This window comes from Grammomys surdaster, unplaced genomic scaffold (assembly GCF_004785775.1).
Source record: "Grammomys surdaster isolate TR1022 unplaced genomic scaffold, NIH_TR_1.0 203, whole genome shotgun sequence".
Taxonomy (NCBI): Eukaryota; Metazoa; Chordata; class Mammalia; order Rodentia; family Muridae; genus Grammomys; species Grammomys surdaster.
Window position 1 is genome coordinate 4,151,175 of NW_021604648.1, and position 21,456 is coordinate 4,172,630.

The 21,456-nt window shown below is 51.7% G+C and overlaps 2 protein-coding genes across 2 annotated transcripts in view; one reads left to right on the forward strand and one right to left on the reverse strand.

Moving 5' to 3' along the window:
* Positions 1-15,973, forward strand: Usp35 (ubiquitin specific peptidase 35). The gene is made up of 10 exons (XM_028770696.1): positions 1-681; positions 1,647-1,779; positions 3,256-3,385; positions 3,770-3,871; positions 5,116-5,274; positions 10,286-10,479; positions 11,625-11,718; positions 12,043-12,149; positions 12,754-14,026; positions 14,875-15,973. Exons 1-10 carry the CDS (start codon positions 9-11, stop codon positions 15,037-15,039), a joined length of 3,030 nt encoding a protein of 1,009 aa, XP_028626529.1. The 5' UTR covers positions 1-8; the 3' UTR covers positions 15,040-15,973.
* A 1,080-nt stretch (positions 15,974-17,053) lies between these two features.
* Positions 17,054-21,456, reverse strand: part of Gab2 (GRB2 associated binding protein 2) — a 155,009-nt gene continuing 150,606 nt past the window's right edge. The window contains exons 8-9 of the mRNA XM_028770744.1: positions 21,008-21,133; positions 17,054-20,450 (exon numbers count right to left, since the gene is read on the reverse strand). Coding sequence (XP_028626577.1) covers positions 20,307-20,450; positions 21,008-21,133 — 270 coding nt within the window. The 3' untranslated portion in view covers positions 17,054-20,306. The remainder of the gene's footprint in view (positions 20,451-21,007; positions 21,134-21,456) is intronic.

The following is a 21,456-nucleotide window of genomic DNA, read 5'->3' on the forward strand; positions in this document are numbered from 1 at the left end:
TGGCCGTCATGGACAAGATCCTGGAGGCCGTGGTGACTTCGTCCTACCCTGCGAGTGTGAAACAAGGGCTGGTGCGGCGTGTGCTGGAGGCTGCGCGGCAGCCCCTGGAGCGGGAGCAGTGCCTGGCGCTGCTGGCCCTGGGGGCACGCCTCTACGTGGGTGGCACGGACGAGCTGCCGCGCCGCGTGGGCTGCCAGCTGCTGCACGTGGCGGGTCGCCACCACCCCGACGTCTTCGCCGAGTTCTTCAGCGCGCGCCGCGTGCTGCGCCTGCTGCAGGGCGGTGCGGGGCCCCCGGGGGCGCGCGCGCTGGCCTGCGTGCAGCTAGGGCTGCAGCTGCTGCCCGACGGGCCGGCGGCCGACGAGGTGTTCGCGCTGCTGCGGCGGGAGGTGCTGCGCACCGTGTGCGAGCGCCCGGGCCCCGCCGCCTGCGCGCAGGTCGCCCGGCTGCTGGCGCGCCATCCGCGCTGCGTACCCGACGGCGCGCACCGCCTGCTCTTCTGCCAGCAGCTGGTGCGCTGCCTCGGCCGCTTCCGCTGCCCAGCCGAGGGCGAGGAGGGCGCGGTGGAGTTCCTGGAGCAAGCCCAGCAGGTGAGCGGGCTCCTGGCGCAGCTGTGGCGCGCACAGCCCGCCGCCATCCTGCCCTGCCTCAAGGAGCTGTTCGCTGTCATCTCCTGCACAGGTAGGTGTGCAGCCGGGGCTGGGGCAGGAACTCGAGACTGGCCATTGTTGTGGACTGTGCACGGGACGGCCTGCGATGCACATTTTTAGTGAGAAAGTCTACCTTGGGCATTTAATGTGGGTGTTATCCTGTGATGGGGCAGGAAGTGCAGGGGGCACTGCACGTGGGGGTTGGATACCATACTGCCTGGGGGAACAGAATGGTGGGTCCTGGCCTTTAGGTCAGGTAGGCTTGATCTGGGGCGATTAGTACCTGGCAGCAGACGATACCTAAATTCTGAATCTCTTTTAAAAAAAGATTTATCTTTACTTCATGTGTGTGAGTGTTTTGTCTGTGTGTATGTTTGTGTACTGTGTGTGTGCTTGGTGCCCGCCGAGGTCAGAATAAGGCATGGATCCCTGGAACTGTGGAGATAAGGATGGTTGTGAACCACCATGCTGGGTGCTGGGAACAGAACTCTGCCTTCTACAAGAATAGCAAATATTCTTAACCACTGAGCTATTTCTCCAGCCCCTCAGCTCTGAATCTTGCTGTCCAGTTGCCGGCCAGCAGTGTGAATGCCTGAGCTGAGGTCTGTGTCTTCCCCGATGGTAGGACTGTACAGGGAGGACGAGCCAAGGCCTCCAGTGTACCAGGGCCTACCTGTTACACACTTGCGTAACAGTTTGGTATTAAATGTACTTCTTACTTCTCGACCTTTGTCTGTGTAGATGTGACCGGAATGCCCTTTCCTCCCAAGGCCAGTTCCAGCCTGAACTCTTCCAAAGGGTTTCTGTTTACACGCACAGTTAGGCCTTAGTGCTTCCTCTTGGTATCAGAGTATGCCAAGGAAGGGTTGTTGAATGACTGTGTTACAGTGGAATCAGACTTTGATGCTGTCAGGGGAGAGGATGTGGCCCCACGTGCCATTTACAGAGGCCTAGCCTACATAGTGGTACATGAGTGCTCAATCTAGCCCATTCCAGAGGAGGAGCCACCGTCCAGCGCCTTGGCTAGTGTGGTCCAGCACCTCCCACTGGAGCTCATGGATGGTGTGGTCCGGAACCTCAGCAATGATGACAGTGTGACAGACTCTCAGATGCTGACTGCCATTAGCAGGTGGGTGCCGAGGGTGTGCCAGTGGGGGTGGGGATGGGGCTATCCGTGGTTAGAGGTCAGGCGCTCCTACCTGTTTATACTGTAGACTGTGAGGTCTACAGTCCCACCCTGCTTGGCCTTGGGATAGATATAAGTAACAACACCAAATCCTGTTTCAGTGATTCAGTGTTCGGCCTCAGTTTCCCCCTCTATAAAAAGTGGAAGTGAATGGTAGTATGAGAAAGTAAAAATAGGGGCAGAGGAGACGGCTCAGTGGCTAAGAGTGCTTGCCCCTGGGGGCCTGAGTTCAGATACCCACTGTCTGGCATGGCTGTGCATACAAGTGACTTCAGTGTTGAGGAGGCAGAGATGGGCAAATCACTGGAGCTCGCTGGCCAGTCCACTTCCCGCTCGGTGGGAAGACCCTTACAAAGGGCATCGGGATGCAGAGTAATAACGGAGTAGAACATCGTTTGTCCAGTGAAGCATGCACACTCTCCCCCAACACACACAGAGTGAAAGTAGTTTTTGGTGTGATTTATGAGTCTGCAAAAGATCATAAGCAGAGTTTGGGTGCTTTTCAACTCACTGGTTCTGTGTACATTCCCTCATTTGAATGTTGTCACCTGTGAACCAGCTTCCTCTGCCTGCCTGTGACCTCTGACTCTGCTACCTGCACTCTTCCCCACAGGCCTTTTTGCCTGTGCAGACCCCACCTACCTGCATGCCTCCCTCTGCCCTTCTTCCTGTACTCATGCACAGAGCACCATCTCCACAGGGCCTTCTGGGTGCCTTTAGTGGGCAAGAGTGTAGGCGGGAGAGTTGTGTCCCCCAAGAGCCAATCCAGCCCGTGCTTCTCACCTGTGTGACTATATTTCAGTTTTCTCAGCTCTAAAGTGGTCATCATTGGGCCCATCATAGAAGGTGTTGAGGATCAGGTATGTGTGAGCCACTGTGTGAGCCACCGTGTGAAGCGTAGGGCAGCGCCATGAGAACTTTCATAAGTACCCTCGTTCTTCCTCACTGCCCACAGACTGGTGTTCTAATGAGTGGTGCTGTTCTCCCAAGCACTTACCACGTCTCATCCCAGGACAGGCCTGGTGCTGGTGGATCCTGCAGGCTTTAACCACTGTCCTGTCTTAATATGATAGTTCTCAGGAGAGGGGCATTGTCTCCATTTGCAGGCTCAGAGAGGAGAAGTGGTTCGCCCTGGTTCCCAGTGGGCTTGGTGGAGCCAGAGTTCTCAGCCCCAGGGTGCAGGCCTGGAACTCCCTTTGTCCCCTGTAATGAAAAACAGTGGGTAAGAGGGTCTGGAGGACAACGAGCCCTTTCTGGTTGAGCTGGGTGTCTGCTGGGCTCTCTTGTATCTTCCAGGAGTGTTCCCACAGACCCAGGTGTGCAGGTATGAGTCAGGACTTTACGGCCAGCCCCTGGGCTGCCCTTACTCTGGCTTTTGGGCCTCCCGTGTCCCTGTGTCACTGTCACTGCCCTCACCAGGATGATCGACTGGGTGTCCTGGCCCCTGGGGAAGAACATTGACAAGTGGATCATTGCCCTGCTGAAGGGCCTGGCTGCCGTTAAGAAGTTCAGCATCTTGATCGAGGTTTCGCTCGCCAAAATTGAGAAGGTTGGTGGCCCCTGTCCCAGCCTGGGCATGTGGCCTTTCCCACTGCTCTCTTCTGGGAGCAGCGCAGGTGTGGGATGCAAGGTACTGGGGTCTCAATAAAGCTCACTGTGTGACAGGGCTAATTCACTGCCCCTCTCTGGGCCTCAGATTCCAGCTCCATCCCTCTGACTACTCATTCCTGCGTGTCTGCCCACCACCGCTTACCTAACTCTGGCTGCCCGTCTCACCGTCTGTTGCTCATCCAGCTCCGGTGCACACCTGTGTTCTTGCTTCCATTATTGACCAGCTGTGTCCACCCTACTGTGTCTCAGGTTCCCTCCCAGGGTCCACTGCGGTCACACTTGGCCCTGGGTCGCTCAGGTCTGGACATGAACTCCTTTTCAGGTCTTCTCTAAGCTGCTGTACCCCATCGTGCGGGGAGCTGCCCTGGGTGTCCTCAAGTACATGCTCCTGACTTTCCAGCACTCCCATGAGGCCTTCCACCTGGTAAGGGCCCTGCCGCTCTCGCTGGCCAGTGACACCTAATGTAGTTTTCTGCTGGGAGTTTGGGAATTGGTGCTGTTGAAGCAAAGCTCCGGATCTTAGCACTGGAGGCTCAAGGCTCCCAGAGGATGTTTGACTGCCATGTGCACACTGTAGAATGACAGAGCCTAGGTTGGTGACAGCTACAGTTCTTCAGGGTCGGGTGTGTGTCAGGTGTTAGGACTAGTGACTAGTGCTAAGAACAGTGTACTCAGTCACCCACCTCCAAGACTGGTCTTTCTTCTTCAGATAAAGAAATGTAGTAGGGAGGGGGTGAGCAAAATACTGGGAGGGGCTCCTCCTCTACCCAGCTGAAACCCACATGTTGGAGCTTTAATTTTCATGGCCCCTGGACAAGGCAGCAACTTTGCCCTTTCTAGTTTGTTGTTAATAAGAAAAGATCAGAAGCCAGGATTGGGGCACAAGTGCCACTGTGGTGACCTTAATCTGGAACAGGGTAAACCCCAGGGATGGTGGAGGGGAACAGATGAGCTGAGACGTGTCTAGAGCCCACCATATATAAACACAGGCTTCTTCCTCCCTGTCTTGTGTTCCTGTCGCCCAACTATCCGTTATGACACAATGCCCCAGTGGTTCTCAACCTGTGAGTCTTGACCCCTTTGATGGGGATTGTACAACCCATTTACAGAAGTCACCAAGACCTCTTGTGAAAACTTAAGATATTTATATTACGGTTTGTAACAGTAGCAAAATTAAAGTTGTGGCATAGCAAGGAAAATAATTTTATGGTTGGGGGTGACCACATCACCAGTAACCCTTGTATTAAAGGGTCTCAGAATTAGGCATGTACAAGGCCCCGTGTTCTGTCTCCAGCATCACCAACCCCTCCCCTGAGTTAGGTAACAGCAAGTGTTCGTTCACGGTACTGGGCTCACCCAGATGACTGGTATGGCCTGAGCATCTGCTGTTAGGTAGAGAAGCCCATGGCTGCTCTGGCCTTTGGGTCTCAAGGCAGGGGGTGAAGCTGAACAGCTGGCCTTGCCTTAGCCACTAGGGAGGAATTATTTATCTTGCTTGCAGATAAAGAAATGGAGGCAGGGAGTCATAGATCACACATCTTGTAAGGAAAATTGCTTGTGGCCACCTGGGTGTGCTTTAAATTCTCAGAGGCCCCACTTTCAGGCCCAGGCTGCAGATAGGTAACTTGACCCTTGACCCTTGAACTAGCCCACCCTTTTCTCTTGTAGCTTCTCCCTCACATTCCCCCCATGGTGGCCTCTCTGGTTAAGGAGGACTCGAACTCTGGGACCAGCTGCTTGGAGCAGCTGGCAGAGCTGGTGCACTGCATGGTGTTTCGGTTCCCAGGCTTCCCAGACCTGTATGAACCTGTCATGGAAGCCATCAAGGTGAGTGGACAGCCTCTTTGGCACAGGTGCCAGTCTGAGCCTTCTACGAGGTTGTACCATGGTATGGTACCAGCCTCTGTCGCCTGGAGCCGAGCTGTTTCCTGTCTCCTCTCTGGAGCTTTTGTGTGCATCAATTACTGGAGGTCACCATGGCTCCCACCAGGGTCCTCCTTTCTCACGTGTGCTCTGGGCCTTTGTGTGTGCTCCTGGGCCCCTGTAAACCCCTCCCTCCTCCTGACCCACAGCATCTGCTTTATTTTATTTGAAATTTCTTGGGTTTTAGTTAGCCTATGGGGCAGTGGGTCACAAGACCTACTTAATGTTCAGTAAGGTCCTAGGCTCTCAGGGATTGCCTTGAGCCAGCCTTCTTCCCCACTGTCAGTGTCCCCTCACTTCCTTCCCCAGCAGGGCCTCTTGGTGGCTCCTACAGCACCAACACTCAGTCACATGTTGCCACTGCGTGTCCTGAGCAGTCCAGAACAGGAGTGATGTCCGGCTTATAGGACTAGGCTGGTGTCCTGTTCTCAGCTGAGCAGAAGTTGGGATGTGGGGACCCAGGCACAAAGCAAACCAAGCTGCCTTCCTGGAGGAGCCTTTAGGGTGACAGATCTGCTTACAGGAAGTGTGATCTAAGGACCACTGATACTGAGGAGGATCCATGTAAGGATGAGGGTAACTTTCAGAGCCTGTGACTGATGTTCATTCCCACAGCACAGCAGACCTGGTCTCCTGACACGTCTCTATAAAACACCTGGGCCTGTGTGTTGAGAGATACCAGACATCTTTTAAAAAAGGATTTACTTTTAAATGTGTGTGTGTGTGTGTGTGCGTGTGCGTGTGCGTGTGCGTGTGTGTGTGTGTTTGTCAGTCAGTCAGTCTGTCTGTCTGTCTGTCTATATACGTAAATGAAGAGGCTGGAAGAGGGCATCAGATCCTCTGGAGCTGGGTGACAGTGGCTGTGAGCTACCTGCTGGGCATTGAGGACCTGCCTTGCCCTTGCAGGGGCAGCCAGGGCTCTTGACTGCTGAGTCGTCTCTGCAGTCCCACAGCAGACATCTTTTCAAGTACAGAGTTGACTCTGCAGGAGAGTGAGGAGGAATCTTCAGGGATTCCCAAAGGAAGAAAAAACCAAGTTCCCAAATGGCGAGGTGGGGCAGGGGATGATGACTTGGGTGCCGGTTAGGACGATCAGTAATATGGCCAGCCTCGGATACGGAGGGGCTTGAGCTGGTGTGGACAAGCCATGATTAATCGTCACTATGGAGTAGTACTATGAGGCCTTCTGAAAGGCAACAAAAAGGTTTCTCTGTTAATAAAAAGTATGGTCTGGAAAAAATATTCATGGGGGCCAAAGTAGAAACTTGGCAGTTTTTTCTAGCTTGATGTAGGCTTTAGACTAGGAAAAAAAAATTGTAATCAATAGTTGGTTTAGAGGTTGAAATTCAGAACACTTGTTGCTCTCAATTACAGGCATTAGTTTTAAAAGTATTTATAAACTCATAATACCCAAGGGTTGTCTGGTAGACACAAAACAAGCCATAAAGATAAGCTTGTATTGTAGATGAATTAAATCTAGAAATTTCTGTTGTAAAAATTCCTTCTCAGGAGAGATGAAAACTGTATCTACTCCTTCTCCAGAGGTCCCGGTGACAAACTCATGCACCAGAGTTCACTCTGGAGAACTGTTATTTTTATAGGATTCTTTACAGAGCTTAGGAGATCAGCTATTACAGGATGTGGATGCGCCTCCCCCCAGTAGGCCTCACCTGGAAAGCCTTTACCAAGCAGGGATGAGGGCTTCCCTGTGGTCACATAGGTAGAGCCCCTCCCTAATGTATATACTCTAGCCCCTCCTCAAGGCTATGTGTAAGTACGGTAGAGGTTTGTACAGCAGGTGGTGAGTGGGAAGGCACTTCCTGGAAAGCCTGGTAGAGAACAGGAGTTTGACCTTGACTGTTAGTGTCTGGCAGGAGGAGGGTACTTCAGATGATTCAAGGGAAGGGCGCAAGGGTTTGGTGATAATATCTCTGTGGTGTCCAGGGGAATCCAGGCAGAGTCACTCTGCTTTGTCTAGTAGATCTGAGTTGCCTAGGCTGGCCTTGAACTCGAAGCCTCTTTCAGCAACTACCTGAGTGGCTGGGATGACAGGCAGGTTTTTTTTTTTTTTTTCCAGCTGTGAGAGATGACTGACATGTGCTAAATGATCCTTGGAAAGGAGCCAGCAGGAGTGTTAAGGCAGTGTGGTCAAGGCGTCTTCAGTAGCCAGAGAGTGTGTGGGGGCTCAAAGCACTAAGCTAGTGTGATGCCTTTGACTACCGTAGGATTCTGTGCTCAGCAGCTGGAAGCGTGCTGTGCTGGCTAGTTTTATGTCAACTTGACACAAGCTAGAGTCATCAGATGGGAGGGAGCCTCAATTGAGAAAATGTCTTCAGAAGATCTGGCTGTAGGCAAACCTGTAGGGTAGTATCTTAACTAGTGACTGATGTGGGGAGAGCCCAGTCTATTGTAGTTGGTGCCACCCCTGGGCTGGTGGTTCTGACTTCTAAGAAAGCAGGCTGAGCCAGCCATGGGGAGCAGGCCAGTAAGCAGCACCCGTCGGTGGCCTCTGCATCGGCTCCTGCCCCTGACTTCCTTCAGTGGCTGGACTGTGATGTGTGATAGACTCTGATGCATGGAAGTGAAAGCCAAGTCTGCCCCTTCCTCCCAACTGGCTCTGGTGTTTCATCACAGCAGTGATAACCCTAACTAGGACAGAAGTTGGTACCAGGATTGTGGGGTATTGCTGTGACAGACCTGACCATGTTTCTTTCTTGGGAGGATTGTGCAACTTTTGGAACTTTGGTTAAGCAAAGCCATTGAGAGTTGAGGGCTCAATGAGCCCTTCTGTGGATGTGGAAGAGGAGCACTGAGAGAAACGCAGACAGTGGAGCTTGGCTTGAGGCCTTCCAGAGGGAAGGCTGAGTGAGGAAGGGAGGCTTAAGGGACGTTAGTCAAGGCCATTGCATATTCATTGTTTGAATCAAAATTCTATGAAATTACCAGTGATGAAGAAAAGACCAGCATTACTGAAGTGAAATCTCCTGGGAAGTGTTTCCTCAGGGTCAACATAGAAGCCGCCAAGGTCATACCTTGTGCTGGCAGCTGAGCTTGGTAGTGTAAGAGTCACCTCGGTGGACAGGTTTTGAGAGCATGAAGGGGTCACAGAGAGCGGCTGTGGCTTGGCACTGTGAGGCCAGGAGAGGCCATTGGTGAAGGTGCAGCCTCAGGAGCAGTTGAAGGACAAAAGGGTCCATGCAGAGGTGAGGCTGGGCACCAGGAAGAGAGCCCAGGAGACACAATGGGTGAGAGTGCAGCCCAGTGGAGCCCACGAGACAAGCTGAGTCTGCTGGAGAGGCAAAAGCTGATGCAGAGACCATGGAGGGTTGCTGCTTCGAGGGCAGAAGCAGCGTTTGACCTGAGCCCCTTGGAGAGGATCCAGATCGTGAGTGATCCCAGATAGTGGATGTTGGAGTCATTTCACAGTTGGAGTTTGGTTTTGATTTGGTTTGATTGTGACCGTGACCTGGTTCTTTCCTCTTGAGATAAGAAAAGTATTTAACTTATCTTTGATTTTATAGGAACCTAGAGCTAAGAGACTTTGGATTTTTAAAAAGAAATTGAAGTTTTAAAGTGTTCGAATTTGTAAGACTGTGGAACCTTTAAGTTTGAAAATATATCGTGATGTCAATATTCATGTGTAATCTTGGGAATGAACAAGAAAGGAAAGGTGGCTTTAACAGTGATGTTTGTGTGTTGAGCTGACCAGAGATCAATAGTGCTGGAGAGTTTCATGTCAGCTTGACTCAAGCTGGAGTCTTCAGACAAGAGGAAGCTTGAAATGAGAAAATGCCTCCAGAAGATCTGGCTGTAGGCACGCCTGTGGGGAATTTTCCTTGTGATTGATGTTGGAGGGCCCAGCCATTGTATGTGGGGACACCTTGGGCTGCTGGTCCTGGGGTCTATAGAAAGCTGGCAGAGCAAGCCAGTGAGCAGTACCCCTCCGTGGTCTCTGCATCAGCTCCTGCCTCCAGATTCCTGCCCTGCCACGTGTGAGTTCCTGTCCTGGCTTCCTTCAACAGTGGACTCCAATGTGGAAGTGTAAGGCACATGAACCCTTTCCTTCCCCAGGTTGCTTTTGGTCATGGAGTTTCATCACAGCAATGGTAGTCCTAACTAGGACAGATGACTTGAGTTAGAGGAACTGTTGGTAACTGTAGTAGTGTGCTGTGGTTAGGTGTTTGTCTCTGATGTCATTAAAACTGATGTCACTATTCAGTGGGACAAAGAAAAGCCAGGGGGAAGGCGTGCTGAGCCCTGAGCCAGTGACAGAAGACTGACTACACCTCAGTGCCCTCAGACCATCCTACCACTGTAGTAGGACTGGTGCCAGGGGATGTCTGATTTGCCTGAAAGGTGGCTCTGCAATCTCAAACTGGGAGGGACAGTGGGGTCAGAACTGACAGTGTGGATGCCAGACCAATGGAAGGAAAAGGTGGCTTCTCTTGGCAGCTGAAGAAACTGAGGCCTAGGGAGATCACCAGATGGAGACAGATGGGCCGACTCAGCACTCACACGTGTGAGGTGAGAGGGCGGGAGCTGAGGACTCAGCACCATCAGAGCTGGCCGCTAGCCAACTGCTGTTGTGGTTCTGCCCAGGACAAACATATTTGTCACTTACTGTTTGTGTGACTCCACAGTTCTTTGCTCTGTCTGAATCCTAGTTTTTCCATCTCTGAGATGGGATTGTACTACTTCAGACATGGCACCTGAGCGATCGCGTAGAGGAACCACATGTGAGAATGAGACCCTGGAGTGAGCTGTAAGCAGTGGCTATGCAAATGCCTTTTCTGGACTCTTCTGGACTCTCTTTTGAGTGCTTGGGAGGGAGTGGAGGATTGGGTTCAAGTCCAGGAGGGCTTCCTGGAGGAGGTGGTGGCTTTGGAGCTGACACTGGTGTCTGCTATCCCCTCAGGACCTCCACATTCCCAATGAGGACCGAATCAAGCAGCTGCTGGGGCAGGATGCCTGGACCTCACAGAAGAGCGAACTGGCTGGCTTCTATCCCCGGCTCATGGCCAAGTCAGACACGGGCAAGATTGGCTTAATCAACTTGGGCAACACATGCTACGTGAACAGTGTCCTTCAGGCCTTATTCATGGCTTCTGAGTAGGTGCTGTTCTGCATTGCCTCCTCTCTGTTTCGTCTTTCTACCTGCCCTCCTGCTCTCCTTAGTTTTAGGGTCAGCTTCTTTGTAGCTTAGGCAAGCTTTGAACCTAGTACTGGTATTAAGGTATAGCCATATTTCCTGTTCAGTTAAGCAAGCACAGTGTGTATCACCTGCAGTTCCTGATATGCCTGTGGCTTGCTTGGACATCCCTCAGGGCTCTATCTTTGGCTCTGTAGGGAAGCACTAGTTCTGGTGTGTCTCTGGCTGTCAGTTTTCTTTAAGCTATAGACATCGGCATGGGTGTCTAAGGTGTGTTAGAACACTGTAGTCCTCACGGCCTGCTGAAGGCCAAACTCAAACTGTGGTGTTCTGATTTCTAGAATGCCCAGACCATAACATCTATAAAATACAACAAAAGCGTTTGCCAGACAATCCTTGTGCTTGTGTGGTCATGTGATACTATGCTACAGGTCCTGTGTGTGGCTCATCTAGATTTAAGCTTGTCTGGGATCTGCCGTAGGAGGCCGAGTGCTGCCATTCTGCGCAGCGGCTCTGGATGGAGCACTGTGGGACTGAGAAGGCAGTGTGCTTCAGGGACAGAGGGTCTCAGGAGGACATCCTGACCCCACAGGGCCACGCTCATTTGTGAGGGCCAGTCTCCTGTAGGTCCTCTTGCGTCTGATAAGTCTCATGTAGAACCTGTGCGGTTTGTGGCAGGTTTCAGGATGGCTTGGGGCCAGGGCCCTCAGCAGGGGCTGCAGGAATGGGTTGGAGGATTGAGGTTGGGAGTGGATGGCAATTCTTGGATGTTATCACAGTGTGTGCCAGTGCCTCGGATGGTGATAGCAGGGACTCTGGCACACCAGTGTCCCCACCATATAAAATTGACATGTTTGAGTCCTGGAGCCATGGAGTGTCTCAGAGCTGGAAGAGATGGCAAGGGACACCTTGTTGTCTGCATTTGTTGTCATACCAAGACCATTACAGAGCTCAGGACCCCAGCCATACCAGGCCAAGTTGTTCATCTGCTTCTCAGTCTCTGGCCTCATCTGGAGCAAATGCCAGAGGCTCTGGGTGGCCTGGTATAGAGGGGTATCAGCTACCTGGGGCCTCATCTCACCCTGGGCGCCTGTTTCATTTGAAGCTTTCGACACTGTGTGCTCCGCTTGACTGAGAAAAACTCCCAGCCCTTGATGACCAAGCTGCAGTGGCTTTTTGCCTTCCTGGAGCACAGTCAGGTACGTGTTGGGTGTCCCGGGGCAGGCAGGGAGAGCAGGTAATGGCAGGCCCTGCTCTGATTCATGTCTCCAGGACCTGCCTACACCTGGCTCTGTGGAATGAGCTGCTGAGCCTCAGGCCTGCTAGTACCAGTTTACAGCTGAAGCCTCTTTGTGGGTTGTGCTGTCCCTTCAGAATTCAGTCCCGTGCACTCACGGAAGGGGGAAGGTTATAGGATAGGCAGGAGGGTTTGGAACAGTCTTAGCCCCTCAGCATGCTGCCTGCAGCTGGGTGTGCGTGTGGCTTGATGTTCCTGACTCCACCTCTTGCCTGCCTTGTCCTAGAGGCCTGCCATCTCTCCTGAGAACTTCCTCTCTGCATCCTGGACACCTTGGTTCAGCCCTGGCACCCAGCAGGACTGTTCAGAGTATCTGAAGTACCTGCTGGATCGGTAAGAAGGGCTGGTGGGTTAGGATGATGTGTGGGTTCTGAGAACATTCTGGGATGATAGCTTGTCTCTCTGAGCTGGGTTAGATCTTTCTGGAAATAGGAACACTTCCTTGTTCTGAAAGGCAGAGAGGAAGGTATGTGCCATTGGTCTCCAAAGGCGCTGAACTACATGTGAGACCTGGGAAGGGGCTGTCAGTGTGTGCGTGTGGATTCACCGTGCTGTCAATGTGTGCGTGTGCATTCACTGTGCTGTCAATGTGTGTGTGTGCATTCACTGTGCTGTCAATGTGTGTGTGTGCATTCACTGTGCTGTCAATGTGTGCATGTGCATTCACTGTGCTGTCAGTGTGTGTGTGTGCATTCACTGTGCTGTCAATGTGTGCATGTGCATTCACTGTGCTGCCTGGGTATGTTAATCTTCGTTACACAGCCACAGGCCTGTCTTTAGGTGTGTGTGTGTGTGTACACAGAAGTATGTTAGTATGCCACTTTGTACAGGGATGAGAAGTCTCTTTCCAGGCTCTTGTATTTAAGTCTGGTGGGCAATGTGCTGGGGGGCGGGCCTGCTGGAAGGCGTATATACCTGGTCTCCCTCTTTGTTCTAGGCTTCATGAAGAAGAGAAAACGGGGACTAGGATCTGCCAGAAGCTCAAGCAGTCCAGTCTGCCATCCCCACAGGAAGAGCTCCCCAGCCCCAATGCAACGTCTGTGGAGAAAATGTTTGGAGGCAAGATTGTGACCCGGATATGCTGTCTCCACTGCCTCAATGTCTCCTCAAGGGAGGAGGCCTTCACAGACCTCTCTTTGGCCTTCCCTCCTCCTGAGAGAAGTCGCCACCGCCGCCTCGGCTCTGTGATGCTCCCCATGGAGGATGTGGGAGCTCAGGCATTGACACTGGCTCCCAGAGCCCCAGGGGTGCAGAGGCAGAGGAAGCACTGTATCACAGGGGATGCTCCCCGCACTGGACTGGACATTGAAGGTGTGGACACCCTCAGCACTGGCGGACAGAGTGGGCAGGAGAAGGTAGAGAGGGAGCAGGCTGGGAAGGAGAAGGAAGTGACAGAGGACAGGGAGGAGGAAGGAACAAGGGAAGAGGAGAAAGAAGAAGGGGAAGAGAAAGACAAAGAGAAAGAGAAGAAGGAAGATGAAAAGGAAAAGGAAGCTGAAGACAGCAAGGAGAAGGAAGGGGACAGCTTAGGACCAGGGACCTGCAGGGATGCTGCCACTCCACCCCGGGAGCAGGCATGTGGTCCTGAGGGTTCCCGCTCTGTACTGGACTTGGTCAACTACTTCCTGTCCCCTGAGAGGCTGACGGCTGAGAACCGCTACTACTGTGAGTCCTGTGCCTCCCTGCAGGATGCAGAAAAGGTGGTGGAGCTGAGCCAGGGTCCACGCTACCTCATCCTCACACTACTGCGCTTCTCCTTTGACCTGCGTACCATGAGGCGACGCAAGATCCTGGACGATGTCACCATCCCCCTTTTGTTGCGCCTGCCGCTGGCTGGGGGTCAGGGCCAGGCTTATGACCTCTGTAGTGTGGTGGTGCACTCTGGAGTGTCCTCAGAGAGTGGCCACTATTACTGCTATGCTCGTGAGGGTGCTGCTCGGCCAGCTCCTGCCCTGGGATCCACAGAGAGGCTGGAGCCCGAGAACCAGTGGTACCTTTTTAATGATACCCGGGTGTCTTTCTCGTCCTTTGAGTCTGTCAGCAATGTCACCTCCTTTTTCCCTAAGGACACTGCCTATGTGCTCTTCTACCGTCAGAGACCCAGGGAGGGCCCTGAGGCTGAGCCTGGCTCTCCTAGAGTCCGAGCAGAGCCTACCCTCCACAAGGACCTGATGGAGGCCATTTCCAAAGACAATGTCCTCTATCTGCAGGTGAGTTGTGTGCTGAGGGTCTGTAGAGCCTTCGGAACCTGAAACCACTCCTGGGTTAGGAGTTGGCTCAGCACAGCCACCTACATAGTAGGTCAGTTATCTGTTCTTCCTTTGAGTGTGCCTCAATTTTAAATCCATCCATGCACTCATCACTTAGTAGGGTAATGTCGATGGCTGGTAAGGCACACCTCTTAACCTCAGAGGAAGGGATACTGAGTAATAGCACAATTGACAATGTTGAGGGAGAGAATAGTGGAAATAGTGGGCAGGGGATGCTTATGGGGCTCTCAGAAGGGCCGCCTTCCTCAGTGGCCCTCAAGTACTAATGCCCTCTTTTGACACTGCCTCAAGCACCTTTATCAGTGTCAAGAGTAGTAGTAAAATATTCAGCCACAGGGTGGCCATATCCAGGCTTTGAGGGCCCTGCATCTAGAGATGGTGTTTCAGGTAAGGAATGAGAAGGCATGGGGACACCAGGCCTGCTTCGACGTTTTTCAGGCCATCCAGCCGAGATATGGTGAAGTCTGAGAGAGACTGATCAGGGAAGGACTTGCTCATGGGCAGAAGATGGACCTCATGCTTCAAGAGAGGCAGTGGGTGATCTGGACAGTGGAAGCCAGGAAGCCTGGAGAAGTTTTTGAGGTCCCAGGCACTTGTATGAAAAAGTCCTTCAGAGGACCCGAGTTATCATTGGGAGGAAAGGGTAGAGGTTGAATCTTAGACCTGAAGTCATCCAGCTTCTCAGCGGGGCCAGACCCTAAAGGGATCCAGAGAAGTTGGCAGTGTTGTGCTGGGTAAGTAGGAGACCTCGATGAATGCTAAGCCTACCATCTGTCCTTTGTTCCCAGGAGCAGGAGAAGGAGGCCCGGAGCAGGGCAGCCTATATCTCTACACTCCCTGCCCCTTCACACTGGGGTAGGGGCTTTGATGAAGACAAAGATGAGGATGAAGGCTCACCAGGGGGCTGCAACCCTGCAGGTGGCAATGGTGACTTCCACAGACTGGTCTTCTAATGGGAACTCCCACTTGTGGGGCTATCACAGCCAACCTCAGAGTGGGCCAGGTGGGGCTCAGGGCCCAGGTAGTACACTCTACCATCGGGGGTCTTAGGAAGCTGTGGAGGCAAGCCTAAGGTGAAGCTGGTCTCTCTGAGGGCATGGAGGATGAAGAGGGACCATTTGGGATGTCAGTTTGTAGCTTGAAGTGCACAGAGAAACTGAAACCCAAAGCTCCTTAGGCATTCATCCTATTACGATGTTATAGTCAAGTGTCCTGACTAACTGGGAGCATCCTGAATGCGTCCACTCTGGGCTTTGCCTCCCTGCAGGTCCAATCCTGGAGAGGCCAGCCAGCTCAGGAGCCAGGGTGGTGTCAGCTTGGTGTCCTGTGTCCAGTAGCACTTCTTTCTAATTCCTTCACCCAGCTCTTCCTCAATAGGAGAAAAAGCACAGCTGAAGTCACACCCTTGGAACAAGAAGGGGACTGTGTCCCCAATGCCCACCCTCTTGTTTTTTTAAGGGGGTTCTTAAAACAAGGTATGTGGGTGTCTGCACCTGCTGTGTTTTTGATGCATGTGAATGGAAGGCAGCATAGCACAGGATCAGAGACAAGAATCTTACCACATGCCCCTCCCCTACCCCAAGCAAGTGACACTGTGGGAGAGCCCCTGCCCTCCCTAGCCTGCCTCAGTGCCTGAGATGCTGCCATTGCATCCCTGTCTAGTTAAGGTCCAGAGTCCTTATTGTACTGAAGACATTAATCTGTCAGAAAGCCATTGTCATCTGAGGAAGCTAGCTGGCTTGGCTCCTCTGATGGGATGTGAGGGCTAGGTAGGTCTGAACTGTGTAATGCACCCAACCTCATTGTGCCCTGAGACTACCATAGCCCCTTCTCAGTGAAGGGAAGAAACCTGTGTTCTTAAATAGGAATAAAACTTGCTTCTCTGAAGGCTGTGCAGGATGCTGTTCTTCCAGCTTGAGCTGTGGCGTCTGCTGCTCTTTGGGATGTTTGTGTCTAAGCAGTCTTGATAGTAACGAGCTTCTCATTGGTAAGGAGAGGATGTGGACCTTAAATGTAGTAAGGAGGTGCTTGGTGCTAGGCCTTGGAGCTGGCCGCCTCCTGGAGCAGCACGGGGCGGGGCCATAGGGAGGGAGGAGGTGTGTCTGGGGATGCCTCATGGGTTACTTTGGAGCAGTCTGGTTTGCCAAGTGACTGTAGAGACCCAACAGTCATTTTTCAGATTCCAAGGATTCCGAGCTGCCTTGAAACATATGCCATCATTACCTTCCTTTTTTTCTCCTCTGAGAAGGGGGCCATAGCTTGTTCCTGCCTAGTCAAGGTGTAGGCTGGGAGGCAGTTCTCCAGCACTCCAGAGTCAACATCTAGGGCTTTAAAAAAAAACTTTTATTTTTATTGTATGAATGTGTATCTCTGTGAACTGTATGTGTACCATGTATGTGTGGAGGCCAGGAGAGGCCATCACATCCCCTGGAACTGGAGTGACAAGCTGTTATGAACCACGCAGTGTGGGCACTAGGAACCAAACAGCTGAGTCGTCTCTCTAGCCCCAACATCCAGCTCTTTCGGTTCAGAGTTACAATCTTGAAGAGAGACATGGGTGGCTGTATATTGAGGGAGGGTCTGGGACTGGCCTGCACCCAAGATCATCCTCTTAAGAACAAAGCATCTGTAAGGTCAAAATGGTTTTGGTCCAAATGCCAGACTCTGGAGCTGTCAAGGAAACAGATTGTCCTGTCCATGCTTCAGCTTCTAGAGTGCTGGGATGACAGGTGTACACAACTGCAGATGCTGGTCTGAGTAAAGAAGGTTCATTCCTGCTCCCGGCCTGGAAAAGTGTCCAATTGTGGCCCATCAAGATGAGCAGAACTGGACACACCAGCTCCTGGGGTTATTCATGAAATGATCCTGAAATGAGTTTGTCAGAGAAGGTATCTATAGGACTGCCCAGGATGGGACAAGAGTCCATTTCCACACCCCTAAACACAGTCTCCAGCAGCCCACTCTGGGTTGCATTTCTAAAGGACTTTATTGTCCGCTTCTACACCATAATAAAAAGGGACCTGCAAGCTCCAGGCCTGTACCATTTGTTACCACTGTGAAACAAGACTCAGTTGAACACATTTCCCACCCCACCCCCAGACTTCACAAGATAAATATGTTACATTTTTTTGAAAACAGAATAAATTAATAACTTAAGTGATTAGGCACCAACAATGACTTGAAAAATTAAATGTCAATCTTATATGGTAACAAGACACGATGTAAAACTAGGCTGCTTCTATTTCATTTTTTTTCCCAACAAATAGTAACAAAATGATTCTAAATTTCAAGACACAAGTAGCCAACAGATTACACAAGAACACACACCACCAGATACCATGACAGCACAAATTATCAGCAGGCGCCCTTGGCAAGTCTGGCTGTTCCTGCCTTTCCAAGACCGCAAATATAGGAAGTCCCAGAAATATGGCCCTCTAAGGTCAGCCTGCTTCCCTGCAATTTACAGTTACAGCCAAAGGCCCAAATGGAAAGGAAGAGCCACTTCCTCTCATAGCTTGCAAAGCTCTGCTGCAGGGAGAGGAGGGAGCTGTGGCTGGGACTCTAGCTGCTGATAGATAAAGGGCCCAAAGGCAGATGGGACCTGAACCCTTGTTCCAGTAACTTCAGAAGGGTTGTGCTTCTGTTCTGGGAATGTGGCTTCTTTTCATGGAGTCAATGTAGCTATCAGCAAAATCAGATAGAGAGGGAGGCAGCTAATGAACTAACGTTCTGTGTGCTGCTCTTCCCCAGTAACCCAGACCTTCAAAGGATCACCCAGTTTCTTACAGCAGCAGAGTATCAGCTGTGACCATCCCATTTCACAGACTGGCAAGTCTCAAGGAGGTGCCACCCCCTTTCTTCACTGTTCCTACTAAACTGTAATCTAGCAGGATGAAGTGGGAAGAGGCCCTGCCCTGCAGGACAGGTACTTGTGGGAGTTATGCTAGCTAAGAGGTGATGGGTGTTCTTGGCTTAGTCCTTGACAGCCACCAGGGGTGGTGAACTTTGACTTATGGATAAGCCAACATATTTTTGTTTTCTAAATGAGATTGGCTTTTCCTATTTGGGAGTTGGGATGGGTGGGTACATTAGACATGGCTAGCAGTCTGGGGATTGTGAGCCAGAGCTCAGCTTTCCACAGGTTGGAACCAGAGCCAGACAGGCCTTGAGACTAAGTAGAATAATACCTCAATTTTGGTAAATGGCAGCCAGCTCCATTCACATGGCATACTCAACTCAGAAAATGAGCTCCAGGGTTTATGGGGTGGCTGCTGAGGCCAATAATGCCTAGACCTGCTATGAGCCACAGCAGCATCAGTCAGAAGCTTAGCCACATGGGAGACCCACTGAAGGCCTTAAAGGACACCATGAGGACGGGCAGAGCCAGCCAAGTACCTTGTAACCCTGCTCAGTGCAACCATCCACAGCCCCATTTCACTCAAGGTGCCAGTGCACACTTCTGAGGCTGGCTTCATCCCTTCAAAGACCTTCTGTTCCCGAAGCCGAGGCTTCCCTCATCTCTCCTGTTTCCTCCTTGGACCCACCCCTGCTTACCCTTGAAAACACGCTCTGCTCCTCCTTGAGGCTTCCCCTCCTGTGGCTCAGTCTCCTTTAGCACTTTTCCTTTTTATGTACTTGCCAGTCACCATTTACTTTTCTCACGGATTGTGACCTGTAGCTAGGGACAAGGTATGAGTCATCGGCAGCACAGGGCTCAGCAGCCATTACTACATGTTCCATCCTACTGAGGGGCTACTACTGAGGAGCTCCTAGACAGGGCTCTCTGGAGGAGAGAGGTGAGGTGTGCCTTTAGTTGCTGAACAGTCCTAAGTTTTAGAGGACAATAATCTGTTCATCTAGGGCAAAATGAAATGCTGGTTTGTCCTGTTTTTCTTCTGAAATGAAATGCTTGAAAATTTGGTCAACAACTTTCAACACAAACACATTCAGATCTTCCTGCCTTGTCTTAAAAGCCTTAGGCAATGACAGCTTCCCATCCCTTCTGCCCTGGTGACCTCTGAAGCCATGAGAGGAGAGGGTTAGTTTCTACCATCCCTGCGCTGAGGACAACAGAGAAAAGACTTGGCCTGTCACTAGGTCAGAGGTGCTTCTGTCTGGCACAAGCCATTACCCAGACCCTCCTGTGCTCTCTAGACTCACTTGGTTAAAGTATAGCTCCTTCTCATTCTGCGCCTTGCTATATTCCTGCATGTGGCCTTGGGCTCTCCATCAGGCCCTTTAGACACATGTCTCCACTTGCCACATGTCTTCCCTGCCTCCTGGTCCCTAAGTCATCTCTGCACCTTCCTACCTACTAGTAACTTTCTTTCTGTGGCAGTGTCCCCACACTGCTCTGTGCCTAACACACTCCTGTCCCAGGATCCCCCTGCCTCCCATCCCCCATATCACCTGCTACTGTCTCTTCTCCCACTGTCTCATCTCTTCATCAGGGCCAGGAAAGAAGACTGCCTGTCCCAGAGTGGCAGAGTCCTCTAGCTCCAAGCTTTGTCACCCAAAGACTTTTGTTCTTTATTGTTCCTAGTTGCTTATCATTATCAGTTTTCCTTCCAGCTGTCCTTCATACTCTTCTCCCAGTCTACAGCAGGGGTGCACCTGATATTGAGTATCACCCTGCAGGTTATCAGCTACACCCCCACGTCTGGGGACCTAACTTCTTCCTCACTCAAGGCAGCTCCTGACTTCCACTATCAACCATTCCTTCTTGTGGCACCTTGCCTTTTCCTTGCCAAAATAGCAGAGATCAGAAAGCCCATGTGTACTCTGGTCTGCTGTTTCTTGGCTCCCTAGGTTATCATTCTCTGCTGGGGATGGAGAAGCAGCCCTGAGGTAGAGGGTGGACAGCGGTGAGCAGACATGAGATATGAGCCTAGCTCAGAGCTTTAACCCTCCCTCTGAGAGACCAAGCAGCAGACAAATGGGTCCAAAGCAGGAAGCTTTTTTTGGCAACAGCTCCTAACTAAGGTGGTGGAGGCACAGCTAGTATTGACAGAAGCCATAGGTGGAACTCAAGTGGCAGAGGAAGTGTCTCCACCAGGCCCTTGCCTCTGATGGGGAAGGGTCAGGTCCCTGATGTTGAGTGCTTTGAAGGCTGAAAGTGGTACAGGGGAGAGGAGGTTTAGGAAGAAATGGAGAAGGAGGTGACAGAAGAGGCAGGTCAGGGCAGCTGCCTCATGGCTCTTGAACTCGATGGCCCCCGTCATTACAGCTTGGCACCCTTGGATGGTTCTGAGGACTGTCGCACATCTGTCCACTCCTGCATGGTGTTCTGCAGGGCCTGAGTTTTCTCTTTATCCACTTGGACATAGTCTACCTTCTCATCCGATGTGACAGATGATGTGGATGGCTGAGGGGACAAGAGAAATGACTGAGTTACCTGTATAAGGCTCTCACTTTGAGTGTCTGTGCTGAGAGTGGATTTCAAACTGAAGTGGTCTTCTGTTGGAGGCACCAAGCCCGCTGACTCCTCATTCCCAGCTTTCAGGATAGCCTGCTAGCCCTGGGCCCTGCAACTGGCTCGGGCTTTTAATAATGCCTCTACCCATCTTCCTTTGGCCACACCTCCAGGGAAAGGATGTGTTGGATGGCAGTAAGCAGCAGGCCTTACAGAGCCCTTATAACATGCTGAGGGAAAGTGTGCTGAGGTGGACTTCCCCAGGCTCTGAAGTCCCTTCTAAGGGATGCTGTGTCTCTGTCAGGACTCTGGGTCTCACTCAGACAGTTTCTCTCTGTTTCTCAAAGGGAAGGGAGAGAGGATCTTCATGTCTTATATTGCTGACTGAATCCCCTTGAGTATATCCCACAGCAAGGACATGAGTGGACTGATTCTCTGCAATGATCATATAAAATGTCTCTGGAAAGGGACTGGTGGGATGGGTTCCTTCATCCCCAACCTCCGGGTACCTTGCGGTGAGGGCTTGGGGAGCCCGGCTGGAAATCCAAGGCTAGGTAATCCACACTGCCAGTACTCTTCTTTGGAGCTGGGCTGTTAGTGCCACTGGGAACAGGGGATGCAGATACTGGGTTTTGCTATGACAGAGAGTAAAACTAGGTAAGTTTAATAACCTAAACCATCATCTGGAAAACTACCTCTGGGAGCAAGAGCTCCTCCACTGTGTCCTGCACTGAGCCAATGCACTGTGACTGTTCATATTCTCATTTAAGTCTTCATAGCAGTCCTAAGAGATGGATATCACCACTGTTCAAATCACTAGAGGCTAAAAAACTAGGTTCAGGAAGTACAGTGAGTCATCTACACTTGCATAGCTGTGCCAGGGATGTTTTCTGACTACGAAACCTATGGTAATCCCATGTACCTGGCCCCCACCCCCTAGGGAGATTTGGGGCAAGTC